Source organism: Propithecus coquereli, unplaced genomic scaffold (genome assembly GCF_000956105.1).
Source record: "Propithecus coquereli isolate 6110/MARCELLA unplaced genomic scaffold, Pcoq_1.0 Scaffold328, whole genome shotgun sequence".
Classification (NCBI taxonomy): Eukaryota; Metazoa; Chordata; class Mammalia; order Primates; family Indriidae; genus Propithecus; species Propithecus coquereli.
In genome coordinates this window covers 1-27,276 of record NW_012148930.1, presented here as the reverse complement: position 1 = coordinate 27,276, position 27,276 = coordinate 1, and the positions used below count along the sequence as shown (strand labels likewise).

Below are 27,276 nucleotides of genomic sequence, written 5' to 3'. Positions count from 1 at the left end.
TCCCAGTAAAGTCAAAGGGGTTTCCACTCTGGGAGGCTGTGGCAGCCCTTCCGACCCTCAGCGGCTCTGCTTCTCTGATTTGGGACCTTGGATAAATGAAGATGGGAAGAAGCCAACTCATACTTATTAATCTGGAGAGTGACTTGCTGTGGGACACGAGGACAGGGTCTAGGATGGAAGGGTGGACAGTTTAGGGAGGGCCCAGCACAGAGCCTGCAGATGGGACTCACTTTGCTTCCGGGTCATACTCTGCCCAGATGGCCTTGAACTCATCCAGGTGATGAGGGCCCAGGATGGACCAGTCCCGAGTGAGGTAGTCAAAGTTGTCCATGATGACAGCCACGAAGAGGTTGATGACCTGCAAGAGGAGAACCAAGGGCCCAGGGGTGGTGGGGGAGCTGGGAGGCGGCCACTGGGCGTGGGCTCCACAGCTTCTCCCTACATGTGCCCTACGTTCCAGCCTTTTGAACAACCTGCGCTACACACATAAGCAACACCATGTCCGCCTCTGCGCTCCTGCACAAACAGTGCCCTCTGCCGGGGCTTGGTGCTCCGTCTTCAAAACCCAGCTTGAGCACCTCTTTGAAAGCTACGCCAAACTTAGCCTCCCACACCCCTCTGAGAGAGATGCTGTCCCTGCCTTTGTCCCCACCTGGACCAAGGCCCTGTCACTGCTCTTGTCTTTTCTGTAAATATTGGGTGTCCCCTTGAATGGCAAGGTTTGCTCACACATGAACTCCCTTGTACCCTACGAGGTCCTTCAGGGCCAGGACGGTGTCTCATTCATGTTTCTTCCCCTGCCCTAAGCCCAGGGCCTGGCACACGTCAGAGGCTCAAACAACTCTTTTGAGTGAATACAGGAAAGAAAAAAGTTCAGGAACGAGGGCCCAGTGCAGGCTCTCTGCCTTCCACGTGAACAGATGGCATCCCCGACAACCCTGCGGTCTCAAATTGGCCTGGCGCGCTGTTCCTAACCCAGTGGGGGCTCCTGCAGCACCCTGCTTCAGAGCCTCAGCTTCCTCATGGTGGGACAGCCTTCTCTTCCAAGGCTTAGTTAGGCATAAGTGGCTTTGTAGGAAGTCCCCACCTATTTAGGGCAGAGCCTCATGAAATTCCCCTTGATGACTAATCGATAACCAGAGGGAAAAAGAAAGAACAGTAAAAACTCGCTAACCCCGCTGGGGCATGAAGAAACACTCACAACACTCACAGAACGAGAAACAACCTAACTACAGCCCCCCGTGTCCCTGAGATGGGGCCGGAGGACAGAGCCTGCCAGGCAGGTGGGCCCCCTCCCGCCTCGGCTCACCAAAGCCCTCCCCGGCCCAGGCCCGCAGGCGGCTCACCAGGAAGGCGCAGAGCATGTAGAAGCTGATGAAGTAGTAGTAGGCGAAGTTGGTGCCGCACGTGTACTCCTCCCCCGGGGCGTAGTCCGACTCCGGGTCACACAGCTTGCCATAGCTGCAGGCCAGCAGGATCTCCTGCCAGGCCTCCCCTGTCGCACACCTGGAGGAGAGAGGTCCCGTTGCCTACCGCCTCTCACCGCCCTCCAGGAGGCCAGCGGCCTGGTGGCACCGCGGTGTGGACCGATGAGCAGACTGGGGGCTGCTTCCCCAGAAATAGGGAGGCCAGACCCCAGGTTCACTGAGTAGCTCAGTGAGAGCTGGGCCTCAGTTTCCCCTCTGTGCTGCAGCCCCTCTGCTCTAGCCTCAAGAGTTGCTACAAGCAGGAGCTAAACTTACGAAAGGGGTTTCTTGGATAGAGAGGCAAAATGGATTCATGTCATTGGAGGGGGACAGCAAGAGAGAGCACTGTGTGACCGAGGGAGGCAGGGTCAGAGGTCACCTCAGCCTCAGAGTCAGAGTCATCCGAGGAAACCCCACAATTGCACCCAGCTCTCCCGACACCACCCGCTCTGGCTGAGTCGCAAAAGCAGCCCTCAGATCTCACACCTTGCACACGTGCAGCTGTCGAGAGAGGAGTCTCGACGCAGCAGCAGTGCTCGTATGTGAACTGTGGGTGCTTTTTCATGTAACCGCTACCAGCTGCTCTGTACACAACCCCCTCCACCTCCGGCTGGGAGGCGCCTCCCTTAGTCACAGCTCGGCCTGACTCCACAACTCCCCATCACTGTGTGTGTCATAAAATCTCATTTCGGTCGGCTCCCTTCCTTGCGGGGGCAGGCAGTCCAGGACGGCCCTGGGTCTGCAGTCGAGGGCAGGGTGGGGTGGGTGGCGGGAGGCACCCTGCCCGCCCATGGTGGTCTCCTCTCATGGGCCATCAGGGCTGCAGCTGCTGTGACTTCATGGAGCCCTTGACAGGCTGTGCCGAGCAGGACCCCCGGGCACAGGTGTCCCCTGGCCTCGTCTGGAGGGGGAGAGTCCCACTGCTGGCTAGTTCGCCTCTCCCACCCAGCTCCTACGCAGCCAGCAAGCGCACGGCCCGGATCCCCTGTGGGCCAAGCGCTGGCCTCTCCACTCCTCCTGGCCTCCTGCTCCCCAACTCTCGCCCCTGGGGCCAGCTCTTCACTCTGCCTCTCCCTGCTCCGGGAGCCACACGGGCAAGTAAGTGTCCAGGAAAGAACATTTGACCTCCGTCTGCTGTTCCGGTGGCATGAGATTAGGGGAGTGTGCGGCGCTCCGCTCGGTGGAGGGCCCCGTGCAAAACGCAGATGCCGGGCTGCTTATCACAAAACAGCGACAGCAGAGCATTAAACCAAGCAGGGTACCGCTCCGAGGGCAGGGCCTGTGTGACTGCACGGGTCACATGCCATGAAGCCAGCCCCGCCTCCATGCCAACTGGAACAGGGCAGAGCTGGGCTGGCCGGTGGGGTGGGGGCCACGGGGGACTCATGCCTGAAGAGCAGCAGCACGGCTTGAGGGAAGGTCTGGAAGTTGTTGTTCCGGTTTATCTGAGTCCCGTCCACCATGGCGATCTTTCCGAACATCTGCAAATCACAAAGGGCTCTGACTTTGGAACCTGGATAAAAGCGTCCCCTGCGCTCGTCAACCACTGCCTTCACCCCTGCCTCCCCCAAGTCCCCTTCACTTCGGGCCACGTCAGCCCTGAAGCCAAATACATGGAATTATTTTCTAGGTCGGGTGAAGTTTGTCCGACCAGGCCAAAGAAAAGTAGGCGGGTAGACCCGTTTTCCCAGCAGCAAGCAGACCTGGGGAGCCAAAGTGTGGGGGAGGCTCTCGGGGGAGTGTGGACTGAGGCCACCCGGGCTTCAGTCTGGCCTTAGAGGTGTGATCTGGCCTCTGCTGTCCACCTGTATGATCTGTATGCCAAAGTTCCTTCTAGATCATCTCCAGGCTTCCAGCACGGCAGCCACCTGGGGACAGGCAGGTGCACAAACAACCTCCTTTCCCAGTCGTGCACTGAGCCCCTGGGCCGCCAGGAAGGACGAGGCAGGGAGCATGGCGGGGCCAGCCCACCTGCTGCTTAGGCTCCCCAGGGTCCACTGACCCCCCTTCCCCCGGTTTGGCCAAGATCCGTGTTTCGGCCTGGGCCGGCCCGCCCCTCACCTGCATGCCGATGACAGCGTAGATGAAGAAGAGCATGACGATGAGCAGAGCCACGTACGGCAGGGCCTGCGGGGCGGGCGGGGGCGTCAGGCCTGGGGGCTCCACCGCCTGCTACGCAGCCCCGCCCCCCGTCAACCTCCCCAGGCCCTGCGCACCCACCTCCCCCGAACACCCCCACTGCCGTCCATCACCCCCCACCCCGCCTGAGGGGGACGTCTCTGGCGGCCTCCCCACGCGAGTGCAGTTCCGAGGCCCCCGTGCAGACCCTGCCCTGGCCCCCGACCCGCCGGCCCGGCGCTGGCACCTGGAAGGACTTGATGAACGTCCACAGCAGGGTGCGCACCCCCTCTGCCCGGCTCAGCAGCTTGATCAGCCTCAAGACTCGGAACAGGCGGAAGAAGGCGCTGGAGATGCGGGCGCTCTCGTCCGGGTCCTGCGGGGCGGCAGCCCCAGAGGTCAGTCTGGGGTTGGCTCCTCACGGGGCAAGGGGCAGGGTGGTGGGAGGTGCGATGTGTGTGTGTCGGGGTGAAGTTCATGGTGGGAGGAGTTCCAGCCCCACTCCTGGCCCGTTGCCCACCAGATGGGGACCTCCTCCGGGGCTGCTGAGCCGGGAGGCGGGAGGAGGGTGTGTGGCCCGAGCAGCCTGGTGAGCCCAGGCCCACTGCTGCCCTCTGGGGCCTCCTGCTCATCCCATTTTCTCCTCAAGCTGCCACTGAGCTGAGGACCCTGGTGGCCCATCTGGGCTCCCCGCCCTCGTGTCCTCCCAGTGCAAGGGTCCCCGAAGCTTGGCAGCTCTATTGCCGTAAGTCCGGCATGGCGGCTCGCCGTCACTCCCGCGCAGCACAGGCTGTCCTCAGCCAGGCAAGCCTCTGCGCTCGTGCCAGCCTTACACGCGAGCTACTCCTGAAGGTGAGAGCCCTCCCTGCTCTGCTCCCTGCGTCCCCAAAGGCCTTGTGCCCGACGAACTGCCACTAAGGTCCTTTGCCAGCAATCACAGTGCTCTTTGGACTGTGATGCCATTTGCATAGAGGGCCGGAGTGAACCCTCACTCCACTTCCCAGGGCTGTGAGGAAGCCACGATGGCCATGCACAGCCGTCCATTGAGCCCCTGCCCCGCCCTACGCCCGGACCCTTGTGGGGCCTGCTCCGGGGAGGGAGCCCTGAGCGCCGATCACCCCATGCAGTGCACGCAGCCAGGCCTGGGCATGCAAGTGCAGGGCAGGAGCTGGCGGGCGTGCTGGGCAGGCCCATGCAGCCTGGAATTACAACGTTCCCGCAGCCTCCACCCAGGCAATACAGTCCCCCGCTGGAGGCCAGGAAAGTCTGTGGAGAAAAGAGACGAGGGCAGGGGGAGGAGAGGAGAGAGAGGAGGAGGGACACATGGGAGGGAGGTGAAGAGATGAGTCAGAAAGGACAGACACGCAGGAGAGTTAAAGAGAGAAAGAGAGAGGCGGGGGGTGGGGATCCCACGGGGCTGTCAATCGGGGCGGGTGGGCGTGAGGGTGCAGCTCTGTGGGACGTGAGGCAGGAGGCTGGGCGAGGGAGCAAGACGGGGAGGGAAGACCGGACACAGACGGGTCCCTTCTCTTCTCCCACAGGTGTCTACAGGTGACAAGGGCTTGGGGTCTTCCTGCGTTTCTGGGTACGTGACGCTGGGGATGTCCCCGATGAGGGCACATTGGAAAACACCTGCTCATTGTTGCAAGTGGATTCACACCCCTTTCCCCCGAAGCTGGGGCGGCATCCTCACGGAAGTCCCATCTTCCGGGGCAGGGCTCGTCTGGGGGCGTCTGAGATCCCCTGGCAGAAGATTCTCTGCCACGGGACCAGGATGGGGACCAAGGCTTGTATCCCAGTGACCAGGCTCTTGAAGGGCAGGTGGTTGGGTGTGTGGGGGCAGCTTTTCTCTGTTTGTTTCAAGCTTCTTCCTTAGGCCACATTTCATGAGAAGCCATTGTTACGAAGCCCTGGGTCAAAGGAGTCATCCTTTTATCTTCCGACTATCTGCAGGTAGCCTGATCCCCAGCGTGCTGGTTCCCATCAAGCAATACTCTCTTGGGCAGCTTCTCCCTGGACAGCTGGTTCTCAACCCTGGCTGCATATCAGAACCACATGCAGAACTTAAGAAATATATTTATCTTCGCTGGGTCCCCACACAGGCCAATGAAGTCAGCTTTTAGGGGATGGGGCCTGGTTGCAGAGGTTTAAATGCTCCCCAGACAATTCTCAGATGTAGCCAAGGATGACAACCAGTGTTCCAGCCCCGTGTTGTCCAATATGGTAGCCAATAGCCACATGTGGCTGTTTGAATTACAATGAAAAATAAATAAAATTAGAAATTCAGTTCCTCGGTTCCACTAGCCACATTTCAAGTGACCAATAGACACGTATGGCTGGTGGCCACTGTATTGGACAGGGCAGGACATTTCTACTGCTGCAGAAAGTTCTAACGGACACGCTCCCCTAGACCTTGCGCGGTTTGTATGTTAGGAATGTAAACCAATCTTGTGTGACTTCAAGCAAACATCACTGGTAAGGACACCTGCTGTGCCTAAAAACCAAATAAGGACCGATGACACGCTCCCGTTCTCCGCCACCAGAGAAACTGTGTTGATTTATCCAGGCCTCCCCAGCGCAGACCTCACACTTCACCAAGTAACCTCTTTCAGTTTGGGCTGTTTACTTTGCCTGTTTACAGTCTCCTCTGACTGTGCTGTGAGAAGCTGCTCTCAAACCACGGGGTGCTTTGGGATGTATCTCCCAGCAAAAACTGAGCGTGGGTGGAAATGTACAACGCACGCACGCACACACACGTGCACACACACGCACACGCACTGGTCTTGCCCAGAGCACCCCCTGCCCCTCGTCAGCCCCACCCCGTCAGGGACCTGGCAGATGGAGCTCTGTCTGTCACTGTCTGCTCTGTGCGTGGGGAGTGAGCAGGGTGCCCACCCGGGCCCTCCCCTCCTCGCACACCAGACAGCCGGTGAGGCAGCCAAGTCCCCAGAAGGTGCCACTCCCTGCCAGGGCTCAGCCTTACAGGGGCCTCAGCCCAGGGCTCCTTCCTCACAGACCCCAGACTCTTCCCCAGCTACTCCCCTCACCCGCCCCCTGCGGCAGCTCCAGGGCTGCTCCTTCCTACTCCACCCCTCTCACCGTAGGGGTCACCCCACGGCCTGAAGGGCTTTCCATTGAGCAGTGGGGAGTCCAGAGGGAAGCCCTACACGTGGACGAGTCCCCTACAGGGCCCCTACTTGTCCCCATGGCCAAGTCTGCCGCCCCTTGGGTAGAATCCCGCCGTGGCCACGGTTAGCATGGCTGAGAAAGATGAATGCCCCTCTGCTCCACCCCCTCCCTCCCAGCCCCAGGGCGTCAACTCCACTCTTGGACCTCCTCCATCCCGTGTCCTGCTGCCTCTTCCCTCTGCGGTGACCCTCAGCCTCAGATCCTCAGCAAGGCCACCTCCAGAGGCTTTGACTTCTGAGATCTGGAATGCGGACCTCTCTGGCTGGAATCTCCTCCTTGCCCTCCATCCCCCAACCCGCAGTGTAGACCCTGCTGCTGTTTCTCCACCGCCGCCGGGGCCTCAGCCCCTCCGTGGGCCATCATGGTCTAGCTCCTGGGGCCATTTGCCTTCGACCACTCCTCACAGCCTCCACGGCAGCCCCAGCCCCGTCACCTCCCCTTCGCAATCCTGCAGTGATCTGCTGACTGCTCTCCCGGGTCAGCCCTCGTGTCCCCTACACCTTGTTCTCAACACAACAGTCAGAGTGATTCTTCTAGAACTAAAGTCAGACCACATTTAAACCCTCCAAAGGGCTCTTGTCTCTCTTAGAATAAAGCCCAAGATCATAACCGTGGCCTTCAAGGGACTAGATAATCTGACTCCTTCCTTCTCTCTCTCGCCTCCTCTCCACCACTCTCTGCTCCAGCTCCGAGGGCCTCCTGCTGTTCCTCAAACTCAGCCAACACCCTCCACCCCACCCCAGGGCCTTTGCACTCGCTCTTCTCTGTCCCAACAACACTCCGACCCCCATACCTGCGTGGCTCCCTGGCTTGCTGTGCTCAGATCTCTGCTCCGATGGCACCTGGAAACCACCCTCCCATTCCCTCCCACTCTAAGCCCTTAACTGCCTTTATTTTCCTTCGTGATACATATTGGTCATACCTGTCGTGTTACAGATTTATTGTCTGTTTCCCCCACGATTTTGTTCTCTGCCATATCTCTAGCACCAAAAATCATACCTGGCACGTGGGAGGTACTCAGTAAGCATTTGAGGAATGAATGAACAACCGACTCCCTAACGGGGCCCCTACTTTTAGTTATTCTCACCTCCTGCCCCTCCCCTCCAGATTACCTTTCCAGAAGCAGCGCTCTAATCCTGCTCTGTTTAAAAACCTTTGGTGACTTCCCACTGCCTGCTATGTAAAGTTTAAGCCACCTCCCCGCCTGACCTCTCCAGCCTCACTGTCCCCCTCTCTCCTCTGCTTGTTCACATGCTTCTGATAAGCTCGACCACCCAGCACCCCTGAGCCTGCGCTGCACTTCCTGCTCTGCACCCCTGCTACATAACCCTGCCCGAGGTGCCTGCTCGCCTTTTCAGCTCCAGTCACCACCTCCAGGAAGCCTTCCCTGACCACCCCACCCCTCTCCTTTCCACGACAGCATTTGCCTTTGACAGTCTGGCACACTCATTGTGTCCACCTGGCGTCTGAGTTATCTCTCTGCCCTGCAGGACTGTAACTCCTTCGGGGCAGAAACCGTGACTTGTCATTTCTGTATTTGTAACCCCCAGGGTGCCATGTGTCCCCACAGTGGGCACCCACGCCTGTCTGTGGACAGAACAAGTGCCCCCGGCCCCACCCCAGTGATGATGGCTCTGCCGGCCTGATACTCACGTCAATCTCGCTGAGGATGACGTCGATGATGCTGCCGATGACAATCAGAAAGTCAAACACATTCCAGGGGTCTCCAAAGTAGCCCTGGGAAGGCAGAGCTGGGGGTGAGCATGGGGAGGAAGGCGCTCCGGCCGCCAGCAGAGGGTGGTTGTCGCCCGAGGCAGCGCAGAGCTGCTGGGTCAGGCCAAGGTGGGGCGTCCTGACTCACTTCCCACAGGGGCGGCAGTGGCCCCACCTGACACTCCTCTCCCCTTCGCTCTTTACTTCCCTTCCTCAAGGGCAGGACATGGCAGGAGGGAGGGGGGACTTGTTGGGAACCCCTGGTCCAGATGGAGAACGCTCTCATCCCCTGAACCCCACTTAACGTCCTGGCTGGGGCTTGACAGTGCAGAACCGACAGGGCTGGAACTGCAGGTGTAGACTTGGGAAGCAAAGAAACAGGGCAAGATACTCCCGCTGGCGCTGGGCCTGCTCTTCAGCGGCTAAGGGAAGGCGGGATGTCAGACAGGCTCAAAGGAGGGGCAGGGAAGAGGTGTCCAGCCTCTTTCTATTGTGGGTCAATTCCAGACACCTGAAATTGTGCCTGCCCTGTACCTGAAGGTGGTGAGCAGCTGGGAGCAGAAGTGCCGGGCGAAGGGCCTTTGGTAGGAGGAGGGGATGTGGCGGGTGTTCCATGAGCAGAACCACCCCCCAGGCGCCGGCGGCTCATCTGGCCTTGTGGCCCCAGCACTCACCCTGGCCTTGAAGGCCATGAGCTTGAGGATCATCTCCAGGGTGAAGATGATGGTGAAGGCCACGTTGAGGATGTCTGAGATGTGGTTCATCTCCTCTGACTGGTTGTAGTGCTGTGGAGGGGACACAGGAGAGGCGGGCTTGTCCATCCTGCAGACTGCATTCCCAGAGCCCCCTCCTCTTCCTGGGATGCTCCCAGCACTTCCTTGGGTCCCCTGCCCATTTTGTTTTAGCTCAGAGGGCTAGGAGCCCGCTTTAGCCATCCCCTGAATTCCGCCGAATCTTATGGACGACACCCCCCACCATCACCACCACAAAAGAGGTAATGCAAGGAGGGGCGGGGACCTCCAATTCCAAGTGCTGCCCAGCGTGTCTATTTACATGCGGGGCTGCAAGGCCAGAGCTCAGTTACACGTCTGTTCCGGGATGACCGGGACGGGAGGTCCGCCAGTCAGGGCTCCACGACAGGTTCCACCTAGTCATTTGGGCACCGGACCCTCCACAGTTGGTCTATCACTGGCTCCTGGTAGGAAACTGAGCCCACCAAGCTTACCATGTCTGCACGCTCCTCCAAGGATGGTGAGACAGTTAAAAGAAATAACCTTGACCCACCACTACGGCCCTTATGAAACCTATTTCCTTGTAAATTTCCCCGGGAAGCTCTCACCCTTTGTTTAGAAAGTTAATGCAAGCCCACCTCTTTCACAAAACCTTCCTGGGTGGTTCAGAAGGATCTGACGGCCGACCCCACCGACGTGGCAGGATCGCCCTATTACGCTGCCTGACCCGGCCCCAAACACGGCCATTGCTCACGATCCTCGGTGCGACCTGGGCCTGCCGGCTCAGAGATTCTCTCTCCGTGTCCTCCTGCCTGGCAATGTGTGGTCTGATCGTTGGGTGTGTCTTGGGCTCCAGGGGCCGGGAGCCTAATCGCGCAATGCTATTTATACAGGGCTTACGGGATCAGATGCTTAATTAAGACTTGATAATGATGCTGATTATGATAGTCTAAAAAGGGTGCTCAGCTCCTGAGACACCTGTTCTGTGAATACTAAACCCATTTTTCTCGAGACCAGAGCCAAGATTGCAGCCAACTCAACCATCCAGATTTGTAGCGGTAGAAGAAACAGAGCAAACACTTTCTACTTCCTACACTTCCTCCTTCAGCGGCTGTCATCTCCTGTTCGCAGAACTACGATGCTATTCGTACGCTTAAACTCTCTCTGTGATAAAGCACAAGTGCCCGGTGACAAGGCCTGGCTCCGCTTCTCTCACCTCCCCAGGCGGTGCACAGGGAACGTCTGCTGGGGGAACCGGGGACCCTGCCCTGCTCACCCTGCCCCCCAGGCCCCGGTCTGATTGGATGCTCGTCCCCAGAGGGCCCTTACCTGCATGCCCAGGCAGATGGTGTTGAGCATGATGAGCGCGAACATCAGGTATTCAAAGTAGGAGGAGGTGACGACGTACCACACCTGGTACTGGCATGGGTTTTTGGGGATGTAGCACCTCAGCGGCCGGGCCTTCAGGGCGTACTGCACACACTGGCGCTGCCACACACACCACGGGGCAGGTCAGCACCAAGAGGCCCCTCCACACCCACGTCCGTGGGCTTGAGGGACCCGCGTTCTGGGTGAGTCGGGAGCAGCCGTGGCCAGGAGCTGGTGGCTGAGGGACTCTGTACTATTTAGGGGAAGGATCCATTTGGGCCCTTGGGTTCCCTTTTAGCGATCACCGTGCATTCCCACCATGGCTCCAACCAGCCCAGGAGCACGAAGGGCTTCCTTTCTCTGGGTACGCGGGGGTTCCATGAGAAGACCCCCGACTCCGCCAACTTGTACTGAGCGGGTTGGAGGAGGGGTGGGGTGCATGGAGGCTGGGGCTCGGCATCAAATGCTGGTTCTGCGGTCACGCCAGGACGCGCTTTCCTGGCCAGACCTGGGGCTGGGGCTCCGCCCTCCCTCTCGAGCAGGCGGCCCAGGCACCTGGTTCTTGTTGAGCTCGCAGTTCTTGTACTCGGTCTCCCCCTGCTCCTGGAAGGTGACGATGACGAAGCCCACAAAGATGTTCATCATGAAGAAGGCAATGAGGATGATGTAGATGACGAAGAAGATGGCCATCTCTACTCGGTTGTTGTAGACGGGGCCCACGTCCTCCTTGTGGGAGTCTATGGCCTTGTACAGCAGCCTTGGGGGGTGCAGAGAAGGGAGGGTGGGCTGGGCTGGGGCGATGCGGCAGAGCCAGGACAGGAAGGGTGGGCTCTACCCACTGGCGATGGGTAGGCCGGAGAGCTTTCTGAGCAGTCACGCAGGGAAAGCCAGACCTGGTCCTGCAGTGGCTCTGCCTTTCCACTGGGTGCCCCACCTGTCCCTAATCAATCAGAGCGCCCCCTTGCGGGCAGAGAGGCAGATGCCTCTGGGGCGACTGGGTACGTCTGCCAGAGCACCCCGGTCAGGACTGCTTTGGGGTGACCAGTCGGCACCCTGGTCCTACAAGCCCTCCGAGAGTCGGTGCGGTTTGCCGAGCATCATCCGTCCCAGGCCTGCGGAAGGGCCAGCTGGCTCCCTGGTACCACCCTGACCGCGCCGCGTGGGTCTCGGGCCCAGCCCTCACTCACTGAGGCCATCCCTCAAAGGTGGAGACGGTGAAGAGGGACATCATGGCTGAGAGCACATTGTCGAAGTGGAAATCGCTGTGCACCCATTCGCGGCGACGCAGCTCCACCTGCGTGGGGTCCCCATCCTTGTACACGTAGTAGTGGCCCCTGAGGAAGGGAGGCCCAGTCACTCCGCAGGGCGTGGCTGGGCTGCCTCTGGGCCCCGGGTGGTGAGTGTGCAGGAGAAAGGAAGGGCCAGCTCTGGGACCAGAGGGCACACTGGGGGGCAAGCCCCAGGCAAGGGGTTTCTGTGAATGCCCCTCCTGTGCCTCATGGCTCGGGGTCCCCGGTTCCCAGCCTGAAGGGCCCCTGCCCGGCGACCCTGCCACCGTGCACCCTCGGCCAGCAGAGCACGGTGTACCTGCACTCCTCCTCCGTCATCTTGGACAAGTCGGTGCAGCTGTAGAACTTCCCCTGCATCCAGGAGGGGGGAGGGAGACACGTTGTCATGGAAACAGGATAGAAAAGTGGGCCATGGAAGTGAACGGTGGAGGCAGAGGGAAGGTAGGGCGTCTGGAAGGAGGAGCCTGTCTCTTCCTGCCAGAGAGGTGGCCTCCTCCTCGGGGCAGGGCCCCCGATAGTCCTCCTCCTTCACCATCATCCGTTCCCACAGCTCCCCAGGGTCCCCCGGCCGAGGTGCTGCCAAGGCTGAGCATGCAGTGTCTGAGGTGGGCATTTGCTGGGCACCCTGGGCTGGGCTGAGGGGCTGGAGGTACGAACACAGCTTGGCCCTGCCCCTCCCTCAGGCCTGTGCCTCTGAGCCCCCCAGCGCCCCGCTACTCCAGGAGGCCTTTGCAGGGCTCCCCGTGACAAGCAAGAGGGTGGCCCACCTCCCCCCTTCCTCCTCCCGCCAGCGGCGTGGCCCTCGGGGCTGCAGAGGTGGAGCCCAGCTGAGCCCTGGAGACCCGACTTGTCTCGGAGTTGAGCGGGGGTCCCAGCACGCCCCACCCCAAGGCCTGAGCAGGGGGCTCTGTGCCCCCCTGGACTGACTGCAGCCAGAGCACTTTCTCCTTCTATCTATGCCACACGTCGGGCACCTGAGATTTTGTTTGCACAGAAGGACTTGATTGCTAGGTCTTAATGTGGCTAAAATAGGCTTGAACTCCGTGGCTTCTGGTCCAGTTCCTTTAAGGCTGAGAGGGAAACTGCCCTAGGCCTGGGACACAGGACCAGCTGAAGGCACAGCTGTCCCTCCCCCCCACCCCCTCCCTCACACGGGTTTGTGCTGTTCCTACACACCCCCTTTGTGTGGCCGCGGGAGCAGCAGGTGAGGTGAGGTGGCAACACCAGGGAGAAGCAGCGAGTGGCCACGGCCGGCGCGGGGCAGGGCGGGCACGTGGCGCCAAACACCTGATTTCATATGGGAAGCAAAGCGAGACTCTGTGATAGAACGCGAAACGCAAGTGACAAGTTTGCACAGAGTGAAACGTGATGTAAAAATTGCCATCGTGGCTGATGTGTTCCTGTGACCTGGGTAGGCAGGAACGGGGGGTCTTCTGAGGAGAGACCAAAGCCCAGAGGGGTCGGGGTGCTGAAAGGCAATGGCTCTCGCCGGCAGGGACGTGGAGCTGAAGGAAGGGCAGCCCCTCATTCATTCCTTCAGGGAGCGCGTCTGGAGGCCTCCTGGGTACCAGGCCCCGGGCTGAGTGCCAGGCTACGGACGCGGCAGAGACAGACTCTGCCCTCAGAGGGTTTCCAGGGACTCAAGCCTGGCAGAGGAGCAGGCTGGGGGGTGGGGCGAGGACAGCCCTCAGCTGGGCCAGGAGGAGAAGGTCACATGCAGCTGGCAGAGTGGCCAGACCACTGTGAGCACTCCCGCCCCTCAAGGACAGTGACCAACAGGATCTGTCCCCCGAAGGTCCTCAGGGAGCCCCACCCTGACTGCTTCCCCCAAAACCTGTTCCCTCAGGGAGGGTTTGGCTTGTGACCTCCTCAGCCCTAGCATAGGCCCTGGCCCATGTATGGAGAAAATGTCCCATATGTGTTTGTTGAATGAATGAATGATTTGATGCCATTGCATGTCTAAGACTGACTGAGGTTGTATCATTATGACTTTAAGTGCTCATGATTTGGTGGCAGGAGCATGTGTGTATCAAGGGTGTCAGGGGTCCACTCGAGTATCAGTTTCTGCATCCTGAAAATGATCTGGGAGCCAGAGGCATCTGGAAATCAGAGCTCTGTGGGAGGGGACACCTTTGTAGGGCTGAGTCCTAGAGAAAAAACGAGCAGCTGTGTTCTCCCAGGAAAGTGAGAACAGATAAGGTTGGCTCCAGAAGTGACAGGATGGACTCCCACCCTTAGAGGGTCCTGATAGGCATGATGATGTCAGGCATGCCAGCCGGAACCTGGGCTGCAGGAGCCAGGTGCACGGAAGGAGGCGGAGGTGGAGGGGCTGGGGTGGGTGTGTGTTTCAGACAGGCCTGGCGGGACAGGAGGAAGTGGGCGAGGTGGTAAGGGGAGGGGTGACTGCAGGGCCTGCGGGAGGAGGGGACTTCGTCCCCAAGGAGAAGCCGTGGAGGGGCAGGAAGAGAGCAGATATGATAGCAATGGTGGCCAACAGAGCCAAAGTGGCCACGGACGGTGTTACCTAAGAAACCAGATCTGGGTTAGCCATATTTTAGCCTCAAAATTCCATGCATTCAAGAACCTCTGTTTTTACAGTTTGGGGGTTCTTTTTGCTTGGAGAAGGAGAAATCGACTGGCTCTCGCCTTGGCTTGAGAGCTGGCACAGGGCTGGGGAAGCGGGGAGGCTGCTGGAGCAGGTGGGGCCTCACCTTGAAGAGCTGCACGCCGATGCAAGCGAACATGAACTGCAGCAGGGTGGTGACCAGCACGATGTTCCCGATGGTGCTGATGGCCACGAACATGCACTGCACCACGTGCTGGGGGCAGAGGGGCCGATGGGGGCTGGGTGTGCACCAGCCGCATCCCCACGAGCCCAGCCGAGGGAACCCCCAGACGTGCAAGACTTGCTGCCTCCCAGGGAGTCGAAGGCAGAGAGAGGCTGGTGGGGAAGCACCGCTGCCCCAGCCCCATTTCTACCCGCTGTTTGGCCAAGGAGAGGGGACAGGTGCCCAGCAAAGGCTGTAGTCAGGCCCCGCCAGCCCCTCTCTTCCCTCTCCGGGGGCTCCTGCCCAGGCCCCCTCTCACCTTCAGCCCCTTGGCTCTGTTGATGGCTCGGAGGGGTCGCAGCACCCTCAGCACCCTCAGAATCTTCACCACGGAGATGGCGCTGGACCTGGGGGAGGCGGCAGAGGTGCGGGGCTGAGGGCAGCCTGCCCCAGCCAGACAGACCTGCCATGGACCCGCCGTCCTGCCACCTGCTCTCAACACCGGCGGCCTTTCCCGGCCCCTTTCCGCAGCTGTGCGCGTGAGCTCTGCCCCAGGTAAAGCCACCGCTTGCCAGCTGGGCTGGAGCTTGTCACTGTCTTGTGCAATAGGACGTGGGCTTCCATGTGTGGCTTGAGGCTCTACCTCTCCCATCAGACAAGGAGCGACCTGAAGACAGGGAGTGTGCTGCCCACGGGGTGGGGGGACCGCCTCCACCTCTCTGCATCCCTGCCAGTCTCCAGGACAGGGCCCTGCCCACTCTGCATGTCACTGCATTCCAGCTGGTGACAACCCAGGGATCTCCCCACCCCCATCAGTGGTCCCAAGAGACCCTCCTCTTGCGGCACGGTGCCCCCCAACCAGAGCAGGTGGGATCCTCACTCTGCAGCCCCGGCACTGCTTACTCAAGTCCCATGGAGATGAGGGACACGGCCACCACCAGCAGGTCCAGCATGTTGAAGTAGCTGCGGCAGAAGGAGCCCTTGTGCAGGAAGGCCCCGTAGGTCGTCATCTGGGGAGACAGAGGCAGCATCCTGGGTGGGGAGGGGCTCAGGGAACAGGCCTGTCCCCCACAAACGAAGGCTTCTCGCCCCGGTCTGCGCAGGAAGAGCGCGTATCTAGGCAAGCAGCCTGCCTGAAGCTTCCTCGGTCCTTCGCTCAACTCCTTGCTGTGGCCTGAATGCATTTCTCCGCTCTGCTCACGGTCGCTGAAGCAGGGGGACTTCTCGCGGGTGCGGGGCCAGGCTTCACTCTCAGAATGCAAGTCTCTTTCTGCACACACCACTGGGGGCCCTGGGTCTCTTCCCCACGCAGCCACAGAGCCCCCTCTGTCCTGTGGGACAGGACAAAATTCCTCCTCCCTGGAAAGCTTCTTGGGAAGTGCCCTCTGCCTAGGGCTTGCCGAGTCCGGCTGAACGACTCCTCCAGGACGCCAGACCTCGCCAGGCCCCAGCCCCTCCCCGCCCTTGCATCTCCCTCCCAGCCGCCCGCCTGCTCGCTCACCTCTCAGTGTCTTTGGAATATTCTCTAATAATCTCCCAAGCCCTTTGCATAGGCACACCAAGCCTTTACAGTTCGCGGCGTGGAAGCCTTTCCTGGCATTCAGGGCCCTGTGTGATTTCGCCTCCATCTGCCTTCCCAGCCCCAGCACCCAGGCCCCACGCCCCGTATGTGCAAAGTGTCCAGCCCAAAGGGCCGCCTTCTCTCTCCTGACGGTGTCCTCAAATCTCCCTACAATGCATTTGCTACTGCCTGTCCCCCTAGACTGCCCCGGCTACCTCTCCCCTGTGGAGTCCTGTCCAACTTCAAGGTCTGGCTCTAATGCCTCTGACTCCACAAAGTCCTCCTGGACCTCGGGGAAGCCACCATGTCCCTCTGCTCAGCCCCTTCAATAGCCGAGGCCCTGAATTAAGGGACTGTCTTGATTTCATACGGCAGCCTCCCTGGGCCTGTTCTTGGGCTCGGCCACCCTCTCCTCTCCTTGTGGACATGTAGGCTGGGGCTACCGGGTTTCAGTCACAGAGGGGTCTTCCCTCTGCCCGCCAGAGCCCATGGCCCCATGATGGCCCGAACCCAGTGTGTCCACATTGAGAACGGGCAGAGCTGCCGGCTCAGGGCAGTGGCACTTCTCTGGGGACTCCTGGAGTGGAAGGCCTTTCCGGTCACGGGTAACAGACGTCTGGGAACAAACCGTAGCTCCCAGGGCTTCTCTGAAGCCCACTGTGCCTTCCATGTGGAAGAAAAATGCCGGAGGTGTCACAGACATGGGCTGTTCCCAGCTGAGAGGGGCAAGTCTGTCCTGCCTCCCTCGCCAGCTGCCACCTGCACACCACGGGCCTGCTCTCTCCAGCCGATGAGCCGAAACCCTGTCCAGTCTCCTGGGCCCCGTGAGTCTGTCCTGCCGCCGTCCACCCCCCCCCGCCCCCGCCCCGAGTGAGCTCAGTGTGTGCAAGCTGCAGCCACGCCAGGGAAGCCCCGCGTCAGGGCTGTCCCACAGCCTCCGCTCACCTTGAGGACGATCTCCACGGTGAAGACAGAGGTGAACCCAATGTCAAAGTACTTGAGGATCTGGGGATGGGGCAGGGAAGGGAGCGGCCAGTGAGAGGAGGAGGGGGGCAGCGGTGTCACCCTTGTCATCGTTGTCATCACCATCACCAACAGCAGGCAGCAGGTGCCTGTCTGCGCCCCCTGCTGAGTGGGCAGTCCTGGCCCCAGGGAATTAAACTCCAAGAAACTCTCCTGCTTACAGCCACATGGAGGGTACAGCTGAACTCTGGGTGCCAGAGTGAGGTGTGGGGGTGGCTGAGGCTGGAGGGGGCCAGGGGTGCTGAACAGCAGAGGGGACAGGGTTGCCATCACCTGATTCCTCATGGACTCCGCCCGGATGGGGTCCTCGGCAGCCAGGGCGGCACTGCTGAGCAGGATGAAGAGCAGGATGAAGTTGGTGAACCAGGTGGCGTTGACGATGCGGTGACACAGGACGCGGAGCCTGGTGGGGCAGGGTGGTGGGCGGGAGAGCTGTGAGCGGCTGGATGCTCAGGCCGCAGCAGCCTCTGTCCTGCAGAGGGACCCTGGATGCCCCCAGCCTGCCCGCCCCCAGGTCAGTGGAGAAGTACAGCCTTGCATCTGCAGGGCCCTCTGGCTGGACGTGCAGGGGACCTTGCCCCCCTCGTTCTGAGGTCCCATCTCTCAACCGAGCCCCTCCCACCTCCTGCCCCTCCCCCAATGCACCGCCCCCCTGAGGTTTCCCCCCAAAAGAACGGGACAGGCTGATCTCCATCCGGGAGGCGGACAGATGAAACTCCACGAAGACTAGAGTCTGTGCATATTTTAAAGGTATACAATGATGCAGCCGGTAAATACTATGGCTTTCACTGCTCTCATCCCCTTGCCCTAAAACAAGGTCCCTCTGAGGTGTGAGTAACCGATGAGGTTTAAAGCATGACTTCTCGCAGAGACGCCGGCACTTTAGACAGGGCACAAGGTCTGAAGCTGAAAGGAGTTTCTCCCAGTGTAATTTAGGGCACGGGGGATTAGAAAGAGGTCTCTTGAGGGCAGGGAAGCGGATCTCTCCAAGCTTCAGCAGTGACCCCACACAGCAGCCAGGGGACCACCCACTTGTTGGTGGGGCTGAAGATGAAGAAGGAGCTGGCCTCTGGAATGGGCACCGCCTTCTCTTTCAGCTGCAGCTCGGCCAGCGGGCGCGGTCGGGGGCTCACTGGGATCTCAGGCTCATCTTCCTCGTCGTCCCCTGTGGGGAGACGGGGAGATATGAGGGGGGTCTTCCCATAATTTGCTACATTCCTGGCTTCCGTGCTCAGAGCCCTCCTGGGAGCCTCTGCTGCCAGCAAGCGAAGGCGGTGCCAAGCCAATGTGGGGCAGCAGGGCATTAGCATTCTAGCCCCCGCATCTCCCCTTCTCTGCAGTGAGCGGGTTTGAGCTCTCAGGGGTAGTTGAGGCAGGCCCAGAATCTTCCAGAAGCAGGGCTAGGAGCAGGCCAAAGGAGCCCTGCAGGTGCATCTCCTGTGTCAAGGCTGGATCTGCACTGCCTCAACCACTCACAGGCTGCGGCTGGGGTGGACGGGGAGGCTGCTTGCGGTCCTGGCTCCGCCCCACCGTGCTGGGCAGTGCTAGGCACGTCGGGGCCCTTCCTGAGCTTCAGCTTCCCAAGCTGTGAAACTGATGAGGGGCGGGAGGGCTGTTGAAATAAATGGACTCTGAGGTCCTCTCCTGGGCAAGATTCTGAAGATGATCATTTCAGACAGAAACTGCCAGCGTGGGAAAAAAGCAGCGGATACTCCTGAGCTTTAGCCAGTCTCTGGGCCTGTGGCAGGTGCAGGAGTTGGGGTGGGGGAGAAGAGACACACCCCACACACACTCACTGGTCTCATGGCCTCACAAGGGGCTGAGTACCCAAAGTCCTCTGCTCCAGGGTGGGAGAATTCAGTGATCAGACTGGGGGCACTGGCTAAAGTTGGGGCTCCTCTTGGTTCCCTCCCCTGACAGCTGCCGCCGCCCTGCCCTTGCCGGCCCCCCGCAGAGGCCCTCAGAGAAGCCAAAAGCTACTGGCTTCCACTCACTCCACCGTGGTGCTCATCGTGAACCATCACCCAGGGGTTCTCGAATCCACCCGAATCACAGTCCAACCCTCCTGCTCCCCCGAGAAGCGAGAACTCTTTCTTCATCCTCAGAATGAGCGTCCTATGTCCTAACATGACACTCCCTGGCTGGCCCAGCCTGCCACGCACCCCAGAGACACATTTATGCTTAATCGTGACTGTTAGTTCTTAGAGTTAACATATTTGCATCCTTTCTCCCCCTTAATTCTTATTTCCTCTGTGCCCCTTTTGTTAAAGTTATTGAGCATATCTTCTTGTAAGCAAGTGCAAAGTATCTTCAGGAGGAAGCAGATATGAACACATCCCCCCTCGGTAAGACCGCTCTCCCAGCGGCCCAGCCTCGTGCCCTCTGCCCTCTCCCCCTCGTTTCTTTCCAGCCTCTTCCCTCTCCCTGACCCCGGGTTTCCCACGTCAGCCCCCCGTGTGCTGCACACCAGCCGCTCCCAGCTAGTGGATGGAACTGCTCAGCATGAATTGTGCTAACACACGAATACTCATTTCTGGTAGGTGTTTGAAGACAATTTACTTACACTAGCTCCATTCTCCCCACACTTGGCAAAATCTTTTCATGCATTCGTTCATTCATTCATTCAATTTACTGAGTGCCTACTCCGTGCCAGATGCTGTGCCACGTGGAACACAAAAAGTCCCCTTGGAGCTTAGAGTCACTGGGGCACATGGATGCTAATTAGCTGATCCCACAGATAGACGTAGAATTGCCCCAGTGACCCAATGCTCCAAAAGACCCCTGTGTGAGCTGAGAGAACCCGGAGCTCTTGGGTCCAAGGGCTCTTGCAGGTGGCTTTGTGAGATTATTGCAGCCTGGTTCTGCTTCCTCCTTGTGTCCTCTCGTGGGTCCAGGTGGGTGGGATTTCTGCAGCAGTCACAGGCTATTTGCACTTACGACATGTTTGCAGTTTATCCACGGCTGTGTCTTACCCATGCTCCCTCCCATCCCGCCCTTGTCTTCTTCTTTTGGATTTTCCCACAATGCCAGTCACGGCTCTATTTGTCCCTGTGTCACTCCGGGCCCCAGTCCAGCCCCCATCCTGCTTATGGGATGGCGAGCGCTCTGCCCCCTCACCACATGGAGGGGCATGCCTGCACTTGTGGTCCGTTCTGCGGGACCGGCAGGGGAGACTTGTGTCTCCACGAGTCTCTGTGCTTCTTGAACACCGAGTCCTCAGCACCAAAGCACAGAGCTGGCACTCAATAAATACTTGCTTAATTACTTGAAAATAAAATGTGTGGATTTTTGCATTTGTGTGTTGCAGGGAAAGGCAGGCTGGCAGATGGCTTATTTGCAAGGGATGTCTCCAGTGTCCTGTCCCCGCATGGAGCGGTCCAGGTAGGGGACATACAAGAGACAGCCATGGGAAGAACTCAGCACCAGCACACTCCGCCCTAGCACCCTGCTCCAGCCCAGCCACAAGGACCCTCACCTGGGAAGTCAGCCGAGGGGTAGGGATCCTTCACCTCATTGACGTTAGATTCAAACTCATCAATTTTCAGCTGCAGGAAGGAACATGAGGAACATAATGATGAAAAAACAGATGCAGTTTCCATTTATTGAGCATATACTGGAAAGCCAGTGTGGCTTTCAGCTCACCGTATCACCCTGCAGCCTGCGGGACAGGGAATATTATGATCATCCCCATTTCACAGATGAGAAGCCAGGCCCAGCAAGGCCCGAGAACTTGCCCAAGCCCAGGCCTGTCTGAGCCTGTCTTCCCTGCACCCCCTGCTTGGTTCTCCAGAAGAGAGTTGAGCACCCTAGGCCAGGAACCCCAGTCCCTCTGGGGCCCAGTTCCCTGACCCTTTGAACTCCACTTCCCATCTTCAGGAATGCTGAGCAGAGCCCAGCTGGGGTGAGCGGGACAGGGCTAGGAATGGTGGAAGCCAGTCTGGGCCTCTCGGTGGAACAGCCGGTGTCAGGAGGGGAGACACCTTCTTGCTCTGGCGTGGGAAGCTGAGACTCTAAGGAAATCTGGCTCCAGACTGGGGTGACTCCTGGAGGAGGTGTACCCATCGGCCTCCCTCCAGCAGAATGCAGGGAGATGCCCGGACCTGGCTGACAGCCTGGCACAGGACCACTCTCCTTCCTCCCACCCTGCTCCACCTGCACCCCGGGGTGCTGGGGCAGGAACTACGGGGACTTTAAGAGTGCCCCCCATCCTGCCTGTAACCCCCACAGGAGGTGCTCACCTTGGCCGTGGTGGGGATGCCCTCACCCTTGGGTTTCTGCTCCAGCTTCTTGGCCATCATGGACTTCTCCTCCTCTGACTTATCTGGGAGACCCCTGAGTTGGAAAACCAAGAAAACCCAAGGTGAAAGCTGAACACGAAAGTTCTCGGGGTCTGCTCAGCCCGACATCGCTCTTAGGAGGGTCCCACACCAGGGCTCCTCTTGTGGAAGAAGGAGTGGCGTTGGCCTCCACCAAATGGGAAGGGCGGTAGGCCTGGGCAAGTGCTTTCTCTGTGACCAGAGGGCATGACGCACAGCTCCGGCCTGTGGCTGAGCGTGGCTCCCTGGTCAGCCACGGTTGACGGTTGTTGATGGTGAATGGGAGGAACGTGGCTCTGTGCTGGTTCATACAGAACTCACGGGCTGCAGGTTTGCGCAAGACGGCTTCAGTTCTTTGGAAATGTCTGGACTCCCTTGCTAGTCTGTCTTTCCCTGTCTCTTCCCGTCTTGCCTGCACAGGGACGTGTGTCCCATTCCCGCAGCCATGGGTGTGGGAGAAGCAGGCCGCTGTCTAGAGCCTGGTTATTCAAAGCGTGGTCCTCCGACCGGCAGCCTTGGCACCAGCTGGGAGCTTGTGAGATGTGACCTTCAACCCCACCCCACCTGACTCAGACCAGCTGACCCAGACCAGCTGAAGTCATTTGTGGTTAGAATTTGAGAAACACTGTCTGGAAGACAAGTCTACTTTCACTCCCAGGGAGGGTGCCAGGCTACAAAGAGTTAAACGACAAAATCACAGATGAGAATTGTGAAGAAGCTGGGAAGTTAATCCCCGCTTCACAGGAGGGGCTGCCTGAGCAAAGGGAAATGACTCCCCGCAGAAGGACAGTGGCTCAGTGGCAGGGCTGGGAGGAGAATTCCCAGGCCTCCTCCCCGGGGATCCTGGCCCCACCTGCCCGGCTCTGACCCCACAGTCCTGAGGCCAGTCTGTCCAGAAGGCCAGCTCGCCTCTAGCCCCGCCCGCAGAAACCCCTCGGAGGCCGTCAGCAGTCCCCACGTGCAGGTAGCAGAAGTCTGCCCACTGGGGCAGGCGTCCCAGGGTTGGGGCTCTGTTCTGAGGCCCCGGGAGGCCCCTCCCAGAGCTGGGAGGCCACAGCCAGCCGAGCACTCGGGGTCGCTGCCTGCTGGTGGCACCGCACTCACTTTGACATCTTCCTGCGCTTTCTCTCCTCGGCCTTGGCCTTCTGGGCGGAAGTCAGGCTCTCCGCCTCGGCCAGGTTGTCCACGGCAATGGCCAGGAAGACGTTGAGCAGGATATCTGAGGGTCCAGCTAAGGAGCCCTGCGTTGTGCTGGAAGGGAAGCCCTTGGGCAGGGGTCCCCCTGCCTGCATGGGGCAGGGCCTAGCTGCTCCCGTGGTGGGGTAGCTGGAGTCCCCCTTGCCAGAGCAACCCCACAGGAATGGGTGGGTCCAGGGACACAGACGCACGTCCTCAGGGAAACCGGCCTGCAGAGGGTGCCCTGTGGCAGAATCCACTGTGGCCCTTGAATCCCATCGATTTCCTGCCCAGAACTAACCCTACCCCTTCGTGGGGGGCCAAGGAGGCAAAGCAGGAGAGAACGGCGCCAGGCCCCCATGAGCTTGAGGGACGATGGCGCCCTCCCTCCCCACTACCCATAATCCCAAATCCCATGGCGTGGGCGCCAGGACCTCTCAGGCACCTCATCTCTCTGCCCTACCCACCTCTCCTTCCCCTCCGCTCAACTCATCTCTCGCCTGTCCTAGCTCAGTCCTTCCAATCCCAGTGCTCAGACGGTCCACCCCTGGCCACAAGGTCCTGGTTCCTGCTTGCTGCCCCTGAACCTTTGCACGGGGCTGTCCCACCGTCTCACTGCTCCTCAGGGAAGCGCAGGCCTTCCTCCTACCTGCTCCAGGCTCACCCATCTGGCTGGAATTAACTCCTCCTACCTGTAACCGATCGCCCCTGTGGTCCTCTACCCGTTTCGGCAGAAGGAATTATCCTACAGCTGTACCTGCACTTGCTGTGCCCTATCCCCGGACCCCATGAGCCTGGGAGCTCCCCTCCAGCCAGCGGGCCGGGCTGCCTACAAAGTGGGCACCCTTCACCCCCACTCTAAGCCCTTTTCCCACCCCCTCCCTAAGCTCTCGTCCCCACTCCGCTCCCAGGGGATACAGTTGCCGCAGACGAAAAGGATGATGAAGTAAATGCACACGAGCACGCCAGGGTAGGACGGCCCGCCGTACGCCATGATCCCGTTGTACATCATGGAGGTCCAGTCTTCACCCGTCAGGACCTAGGGCAGAGGCGGGACGAGAGCACGGGGACACAGGGGGCCCCAGAGTCTTCTGTCGGGCCTGCCTCGTGCAAAGTCCTCTTCCACCCCTGCGGTTCTCCCGGACCTCCCTCTCTTCATTGCACGGGCCAGTGACCCTGCTCTCCTCAGCGCCCCTCTTCCAGGGGTCCAAAAGCTTATGGTGCCGTCCAGGACCAGGGGGTTGGGTTGTGGGCTCACCACTCCCCTGTCGTGTTCCCAATCCCGGGGCTTAACCCTACCGCACCCACCCAGGCCTCCTGCCGCTCCGGCCTCCAGAAGTGGTGTGAAAGGTCAAGTCCCTTGGAGGGCCTGATGCCTGACCATCCAGTGAGGTGAGAGGAGGAAAGAGAGGGCAAAGCCGCCCACAGGACCTACTGAAGCTCACACACTGCCCTCCCGCTGGCGCAGCAGGGCGGCGTCACTCGAGGGGTACTGGCTACCCAGAGAGGAGCGTCTCCATGCTCTGCACTAGGACAGCTCCTCCAGGAGGCCTGCGGCTCTGCGGCCTCCCACTGAGTCACGGCCACGCTCCCCTGGGTGGCTTCTGGCGAGTGGCTGAGCCACGCCTCCGGAGTGAGACCTGGTCTGCGTTCTCTGGGGCTTGTCCAGCCTCGGGGAGGGAAGGCGCCCCTTGTCTGACTTTGCCCTGAGATGTGAGCAGCACGTGGGAGAGAAAACACACCCATGAACTCCCAGCCCACCCCAAATCCAGACATTCGCTGTCACCCCACTGTGGGCCAGGACTCTCTAAGCACCAGGGACAAAACCAAATCAGACCAACTGGGTACAGCTCCAGAGGAGGAGTCAACTAAGCAAGCGTTACAATGGAGAGAAGCACAGGTGATGGGAAGCCTGGAGAAGGACATTGAACTCAACCAGCAGATCAGAGAAGGCTTCCTGGAGGAGGTGATGCCCACCTTGATCTTCAAGGACAAGCAGGATTCGGCAAGCACACAGAGGGCAGGGCACGTGGCCTACCTGGAAGACGCTGATGAGGGCCTGGGGGAAGTTGTCGAAGTTGCTGCGCCGCACCTCCATGTCCTCAAAATCGTACCTGCCCCCGAACAGCTGCATGCCCAGGAGGGCGAAGATGACGATGAAGAGGAAGAGCAGCAGCAGCAGGGAGGCGATGGAGCGGATGGAGTTGAGCAGGGAGGCCACCAGGTTGCTCAAGGACGTCCAGTATCTGAAGGGAGAGGGGCCACCAGGTGGGGAGGAGCCAGACCCCTCTCACCTGTGCTCCTGAGGTGTGGGCGGGCCTGGGGAAGGCTTGGGACTGGGGGCACAGAGGGAGAGAGGGCGGGCTCAGGCTGGGGGCTGCGATTCAGGCCGTGTGGCCACTCTCTCCCTCCGTCACAGCACTTATCTCGGTTTGTCACTTCACGCTCGTTAGTGGGACTATCGATTAGCTTCTGGCCCCACCACTAGCTGAGAAGCCCTGTGAGCGTAAGGACCACTCTCTCGGGCACGCCGTGTGCCTGTGCTTGGAACGGCGCCCAGCCCACACTGGTGCACAATAAATGCCCGCAAGTCAGCGAGCGCCTCGCTTTCCCGCACCACCCAGCAACTCTCTTCTTCCTTTCCTCCTCCTCCTCCTCCCTTCCACCCTCTCCCTGCTTCTCTTCCTCTCCCTGCTTCTGCCAGTTTTCCCTTTTCTCCTCTTCCTTCCTCTTTCCCGCCGCTCCCTCTCCCCTGCCCTGCCGCACACAATGGTGAGAAAAAACTAGAGAAATGAGTTCAAAACAGGGGAGCGACTTCTTTTCTGCAGAGGGAGGTTGTTTCGAGGAGGGAGGGAAGTCCGGGGCCAGGGGCGGCACGGGGACCGTGCAGACGCCAGAGCAGGGCAGACGAGATGGGCGCAGACCAGACCCAGCTCACTTGGTGATCTTGAAGATCCGCAGGAGGCGGATGCAGCGCAGCACGGAGATGCCCAGCGGCGTCATGGCGCCCGACTCCACCAGCAGGATCTCCAGGAGGCCGCTGCACACCACGAAGCAGTCGAAGCGGTTGAAGACGGACATGAAGTACTGGCGCAGGCCCAGCCCGTACATCTTCATCAGCATCTCGATGGTGAACAGGGCCAGCAGCACCCGGTTGGCCACGTCTGCAGGGCGGCGGCACAGCCTCAGCCCCGCTCCCCCCCCCTCCTGCCTCTGAGCCTCCGCCCCGCCGAGCCGCGGCCCAGGACGCCCCAGCATGTGTCCATGGATTTTTTTTATGTTCAAAATCCAGTAAAACCTGGTGAATTTTGTCCACTGATATCTAACAAGCCAAACCACACCATATTTAACAGGAAGAGAGTTTCAGTACTTTTAATTCTGCTGAAGTCCATTAAGCTCTGCTACTTTCTTGTCACCGTGCACCTCCCTCGTACAGGAGGGGCCCCCTCACCTACCGAAAGCCTAATCCTCCTATGCTTTCCCCGCAACCCCATTTCAGGAAAGCCACTGTCAAAGATCCTTTTTCTTTCCTATGCTGTACATTTAACTTCGTCCTTTCAAACGGGCCCCCCCACTGCCATCTTTAAAAGCCCAGGTCTCCCCCCATTCCCTCCCCGTCCTGTCCTAGCTCTGCCTGTCTGTCTTGGCAACCCCCAGATTGTCTGCATTGCTCTCCTCACCTCCGCACACGCTGTCTGCCCTGTGTGCTCCTCCGCACGTCCCCATCTGGACCCACCCTTGTGACTCCGCCGACACGGCTCTCTCCAGGGGCATCGATCCACGTGGCCAAGTCCAGTGGACACCCTGGCCCTCCTTCTCCTGGCCTCCCGGGAGCACTGGGCACTGCCAGCCAGGCTCTTGGTTTTTCAAACGTTCTCTGCCCTTGGCTCCTCGGGGACCACATCCTTCGGGATTTCCTCTACTTCTCTGGATCCTCCTAACCCTCCTCTGCAGGTGATTCTTTACATCAGCAACTGCAGGGTCCCCGACTTCCCCTTGCTCTTTCTGTGTCCTGACCGAAGATCAGAGTGCCTTGACTGCTCTGCAGCCTGGCCAGCTACAGGTTTTTCTTGGCAGGCTTGAACCCAAACTGGGGCCTTGAACATTCCCAGGTATCTAGATTATTGCCCAAAGCACTGAAAGAAACTGGCCCCAGCCCCAAGCCAAATTCCTGAAACCTCATACAAACCCCACGCCCGGAACCCCCGCTGTGGACACACACCCCTTTCCCTCGCTGTCTGTTGCAAGGGTTGCTGCAGCACTCTATTAGCAAGTTCCCCTAACATACAAATGCTTTGGACTGATCACCCCGGCCTTTAGTGCTTCTGTCTTTGCAACCCCAAGGGAGTTTGGGGCCCTCCCTTGTGGGAACTTCCCTGCCACTGCTTTTGGGGCAACTCCAGCCATGAATTCAGTGGAATGAAACAGCAAGTCATTGAATGCTGGACTTGAGCTACTCACTTGAGTATACACTTCCCCTGGTGATCTGGTGATGTTATCTAACGGCTTTAATTGCCGTTCCTGCCAATGCTTCCCCAATTTATTTCTTCAACTGGGA

General features: G+C 59.6%; 1 protein-coding gene across 1 annotated transcript in view; it reads right to left on the bottom strand.

Moving 5' to 3' along the window:
- Positions 1-25,876, bottom strand: part of LOC105815312 (voltage-dependent L-type calcium channel subunit alpha-1S-like) — a 35,319-nt gene extending 9,443 nt beyond the window's left edge. Inside the window, exons 1-24 of the mRNA XM_012650456.1 lie at positions 25,657-25,876; positions 24,757-24,964; positions 23,637-23,757; positions 22,647-22,761; positions 21,465-21,558; positions 20,702-20,771; positions 18,259-18,391; positions 17,500-17,629; positions 17,149-17,208; positions 15,546-15,652; positions 14,962-15,049; positions 14,586-14,693; positions 12,173-12,225; positions 11,773-11,919; positions 11,141-11,342; positions 10,547-10,705; positions 9,161-9,271; positions 8,427-8,510; positions 4,794-4,850; positions 3,832-3,960; positions 3,528-3,593; positions 2,856-2,947; positions 1,347-1,506; positions 231-358 (exon numbers count right to left, since the gene is read on the bottom strand). Coding sequence (XP_012505910.1) covers positions 231-358; positions 1,347-1,506; positions 2,856-2,947; positions 3,528-3,593; positions 3,832-3,960; positions 4,794-4,850; positions 8,427-8,510; positions 9,161-9,271; positions 10,547-10,705; positions 11,141-11,342; positions 11,773-11,919; positions 12,173-12,225; positions 14,586-14,693; positions 14,962-15,049; positions 15,546-15,652; positions 17,149-17,208; positions 17,500-17,629; positions 18,259-18,391; positions 20,702-20,771; positions 21,465-21,558; positions 22,647-22,761; positions 23,637-23,757; positions 24,757-24,964; positions 25,657-25,841 — 2,807 coding nt within the window. The 5' untranslated portion in view covers positions 25,842-25,876. The remainder of the gene's footprint in view (positions 1-230; positions 359-1,346; positions 1,507-2,855; positions 2,948-3,527; positions 3,594-3,831; positions 3,961-4,793; positions 4,851-8,426; positions 8,511-9,160; positions 9,272-10,546; positions 10,706-11,140; positions 11,343-11,772; positions 11,920-12,172; positions 12,226-14,585; positions 14,694-14,961; positions 15,050-15,545; positions 15,653-17,148; positions 17,209-17,499; positions 17,630-18,258; positions 18,392-20,701; positions 20,772-21,464; positions 21,559-22,646; positions 22,762-23,636; positions 23,758-24,756; positions 24,965-25,656) is intronic.
- Positions 25,877-27,276: the final 1,400 nt, after the last annotated feature.